At 50.7% G+C, this 4,790-nt stretch overlaps 1 protein-coding gene across 1 annotated transcript in view; it reads left to right on the plus strand.

Moving 5' to 3' along the window:
- The window catches only part of ADAMTS3 (ADAM metallopeptidase with thrombospondin type 1 motif 3), a 102,844-nt gene that overhangs the window by 2,750 nt on the left and 95,304 nt on the right, over positions 1-4,790 (plus strand). Inside the window, exon 2 of the mRNA XM_015412345.1 lies at positions 1,598-1,754. Coding sequence (XP_015267831.1) covers positions 1,598-1,754 — 157 coding nt within the window. The remainder of the gene's footprint in view (positions 1-1,597; positions 1,755-4,790) is intronic.

Consider the following 4,790-nt stretch of genomic DNA (forward strand, 5'->3'; position numbering starts at 1 on the left):
AAGTAGCACAGGGTGCGCGGGGGGGGGGGGGGGGGAAGAAAGCGGGCAAAAAGCAAAAGCCGTTGGTTCCCAGCAAAAGCCGATAGTGGCTGGAACATCCCAAGGTCAAGAAAGTAGATAATACCCAGACAGTGAAACTCTGTGCATAGCAGACAGAGCAAGGTGGTTTCCCCCTCCGCACATTCCAGCGAGATGGCAGTGTTAACTGACAGGCGGTAGGTAACGTGATCCTCTGCTTGGCACATAGAAGGTCCTAGATTCAATCCCTGGCATCTCCAGTCAAAAGGACCAGGCAGTAGGTGATGCAAAAGACCTGCCTGAGACCCTGGAGAGCCGCCGCCAGTCTGAGTAGGCACGGCTGACTCTGGTGTACCAATGGTCTGATTCCGTATAAGGCGGCTACATGTGTCAGAGGAGACGGAGTGCCTGACTACTGTTTGCCTGCCTCCACCAAAAAACACCAAAAACAACCTGGAACCCGTTCTGGCCCACCAAGCAAAGAAAACCCATCTTAATTCATGCTGCTGCACGGATAACAGTAGTGTGCTTTGGTTCTCAACATCAGGTTTTCAAAGAGAGGCTAGATGGCCATCTGTCAGCAGTGTGGATTCCGTGAACTTTGGCAGATCTTGAGAGGGAGGGCAGGGAGGGTTCCCTCGCCGCTTAGTTCTCGTGGCCCTTTCTTACACGCCCAGGGAAATGCTGATCATCGCCACTTTGGGGTCAGGACGCCATTTTTCTCCAGGCCAGTTTGGCAGGAGATCCTGGAGGTTTTTTGTCATCTTCTGGGCATGGAACAGCACTCACTGTGTGTGTGCGTGTGTGTGGGGGAGAGGTACTTGTGAATGTCCTGCATTGTGCAGGGGGTTGGACTAGATGATCCTGGAGGTCCCTTCCAACTCTATAATCCTGTGATTGTATGTTCGAGATGCTTTCCTTTGGATTGCACCCACTGGTTGTAGGCTTGGGCTGTACCGAGTGGCATCTTCTGGGCATGGAACGAGTCACTGGGGTGTGTGTGTGTGTGGGGGGGGGGTATTTGTGAATTCCCTGCATTGTGCAGGGGGTTGGACTAGATGACCCTGGAGGCCCCTTCCAACTCCGTGATTCTGTTGCCATTGCTTTAAAATAAAATAGATAATTAGTACATTCAGCTGTGCGCCGCTTAAAGGTCCCATCGGAATTTATTGTTATAATGAGGTGGCTCAAGTGGTTAAGACGCTGAACTGCAGGCTGTGGAAGGTCAGTAGTTCAGCGGTTCAAGACCCGGGTGCCGCAAGACAGGGTGAGCTCCTGTCTCTAGTTCCAGCTCCTGCCAACCTAGGAGTTCGAAAGCAAGAAACTGCAAGTAGATAAATAGGGACCACTTCGGTGGGAAGGTAACAGCGTTCCGTGCGCCTTGGTGTCTAGTCATGCCGGCCACATGACCACGGAAACGTCTTCGGACAGCGCTGGCTCTTTGGCTTTGAAACGGAGATGAGCACCGCAACCCTAGAGTCGGATTCGACTGGCTTTCGAGCAAGGGAACCTTTACCTTTACTTTTTAAGATGGATTCATCACATTTTTTGTGGCTTTTCTCTTTCCTTCCCTCACTAGGCTGGAATGATTCGGACAGACGAGGATGAGTATTTCATCGAACCGCTGGAGAAAGGGAAGCAATTGGAAGAAGAAAGCGGGAGGGTTCACGTCGTCTACCGGAGGTCAGCGATTGCACAGAATCCAACCGATGTACTCCCCGACTTCCACCGTGAAGGTAGTGCTCACATTTATTCTTCTTTGAATTGGGTGCAAGAGATTCTTTTGGCTAAGATTGGTTGGCCTCTCTAGAGTTTTCTTTTCAATGTGAGAATTCTATTTGGGGTACTCGTCCCCGGTGTTCCCTCTAAGCTGAGTCAGTGTGAGCCAGCTCACAGTTTTTTTTAGCCTCCAGCTCACACACATTTTTTGTCTGAGCTCAGGCAGGACGGCTGCAGAGCAAACTGATCTATGCAGCAGCCAAATCGCTCGCTCGTAGCTTTAATGCCAGTAGCCCACAAAGTAGAATGTTTGCTCACAAGGCTCCACGGCTTCGAGGGAGCATCGCTTGTCCCCCCAAATGGTCATTCCTTTGGGATGCTGAGCACACAGTTTGGCCTGTGTCCCGAGATTGTGCGTGCCTTGTGTGATTGAATTAGTCTTCGAGGATCGGATGCGCCCCGCAGTGTAAACCGATCGCTGAGCTGGATTCGAATGGGATGGAGTCCTGTAACCAGAGATGACACTGCAAAATTAATTTGGTGTGTCGGTGTCTTTGGCGGAATTAAATATTACCCAAAGATGATGAAAGGAATGGAAAGTCACATAGGAGGTTGATTATTTGGAGAGCAGCAGTTTCGCCTGAAATCTCCCTAGAAGCTCAAATGATCAAATTGAGGTTATTGTACTTTGGTCACAGTATGAGAAGACAAAGCGTCACTGGAAAAGACGACTGTGCTAGGAAAAGTGGGAGGCCCAACTTGAGATGGATTGACTCAGGGTGATTTCCCACAAGCGCTGCTCCGCACTCACTCCTCCCTTTTGCCCCGATGGTACGTGTCAATTTCATACAAGCTGCTGGGCGGCCGCATTTTGCCCCGCAGCTTCGTGTGATTTCCCCCGCGTCTACTCAATCCTGTTTTTTGCCATCCACATGACCACAGAGAAGTCTTCAGGCAGCACTGGCTCTTCAGCTTGGAAATGGAGATGAGCACCACATCCCTAGAGTCGGATTCGACTGGCTTTTGAGCAAAGGAAACCTTTACCTTTTACCTTTACCTAGCCCATGGTCAGCGGTCCAGTAATAGTCCGTGACTTCGAACGAGTATGGTCGGTGATGAAAGAAGCAGCACAACAGACCCACGAGTCCACTTGCATGCGCCGATGCTTTTCTGCACATGAAGAATGCAGCATGTGCAAGAAACTCCACTGGCCTACTTTCAGCCTGGGAGCTGATACGACATTCTATATTCGATTTCCATTTCTAAGTCACGGGGAGGGACCACGATGGTGCCGGTGGAGTTTTTAGATTGCTGACTTGGACGAACTTGTCGTTGTTTCAGAGTAATTGGTTTGGTCTGGATATATTGGGATGTAAGCAGAATGTGGTCGGCCGGTCTTAAAATAATTACTGCTGATTCTAATCTGCAAAGTTTCCTTTCCTCCCCCTTTGTGAAATGACTTCCCCCCCCCCATGAGGAATGTTTGAGAACAGATTTCTCTCAAGCATAGTCGAAAACACTCAGCATCCCTGCGAGTTGAGGCTGGAAGGCAGCAGATATTGTTTTGCTCCCCGTATTCCATAAACTGGGGCTCTGGCATATAGATGTGCTAGATTCGCAAAGAACAGGAGGGAGAGGAGTCCCAATGTTCCCTCTAAGTTGTGGAGTCTTGTGAGCAAAAATTCTACTGTGTGAGCTACTGGCATTAAAGCTGTGAGCAAGTAATTCGGCCACGGTATAAATCAGTTTGCTCTGGAGCCATCCTTCCTGAGCTGAGACAAAAATGTGTGAGCTGGAGGCTAAAAAACTGTGAGCTGGCTCACACTAACTCAGCTTAGAGGGAACACTGGAGAGGACTAAAACAGACCTCTAGAGATGATGGAGGGGTGATATGCGGGGAAATCCTGAGTTTGGGGGAACTTCCTACCTGTCAACCAAACTCAAAAAATGGTTCCAGTAAGAGGTGATAGAAGAAGATGAAGAAGAGGAGGAGGAGGAGGAGATTGGATTTATACCCCGCCCTTCACTACCTGAAAGAGTCTCAGAGCACCTTACAATTCCTTTCCCTTCCCCTCCCCAGAAGGGCAGCCTGTGAGGCACGTGGGGCTGAGAGAGCTCTTTCGGGAACTGCCCTTGAGAGAACAGCTCTGAGAGAACTTGTGACTGGCCCAAGGTCACACCAGCGGTTGCACGTGGAGGAGTGGGGGGGATCAAACCTGGTTCTCCCAGATTAGTGTCCACGCTCCTAACCGCTACACCAAACTGGCTCTACTGCATATAAAGCGGCCAATGTAGAGTCGGATCCTGTGGAGACGTTTATGGAAGGTTTTGGCAGAGCAGATAATCTTTTCCTACAGTTGGTTTCTAGGAGACTGAGATCGGTTCCCCTGGAGGAGATGCCTACTTTGGAGTGTGTATGGCATTATACCCTGCTGAGGTCCCTCCCCTCCCCAAACCCCTCCTTCCCTAGGCTCCACCCCCAAAATCTCCAAATATTTCCCAACCCAGAGCTGGCAGCCCTGCCTTTTCCAAGCATGCTATTGCTTGCCCCACCAAACTAGGGTTGCCAACCTCCAGGAGGGGTCTGGAGATCTCCTGGAATTACTACTGATCTTCAGAAGACAGAGATCAGTTCCCCTGGAGAAAATGGCTGCTTTGGAAGATGGCCTCCGTGGCCTTGTGCCATGCGGAGGCCCCTCCCCTCCCGAGGCCCCGCCCTCCTCAGGCTCCACCCTCAAAGTCTCCAGGAATTTCCCAACTCGGAGTTGGTAACCCTACTCAAAACACCCCCTTGAAGGTCAGGAGAGCTTCTCAGGCTGACCATGCCATGGGACAAAGGGCTGCAACAGTGTGCGGAAAACAGGCAAAATGGCCTCCATCGCCAGTTTGGTGTTGTGGTTAAGTGCGCGGACTCTAAACTGGGAGAACCGGGTTTGATTCACCACTCCTCCACTCACAGCTGCTGGATGACCTTGGGCAAGCCATAATTCTGTCAGAGCTGTCCTTGAAAAAGAGCAGTTTCTGTCAAGAGCTCTCTCAGCCCCACCCACCTC

The sequence above is a fragment of the Gekko japonicus genome, unplaced genomic scaffold (assembly GCF_001447785.1).
Source record: "Gekko japonicus isolate JY-2015 unplaced genomic scaffold, Gekko_japonicus_V1.1 scaffold3861, whole genome shotgun sequence".
NCBI lineage: Eukaryota > Metazoa > Chordata > Lepidosauria > Squamata > Gekkonidae > Gekko > Gekko japonicus.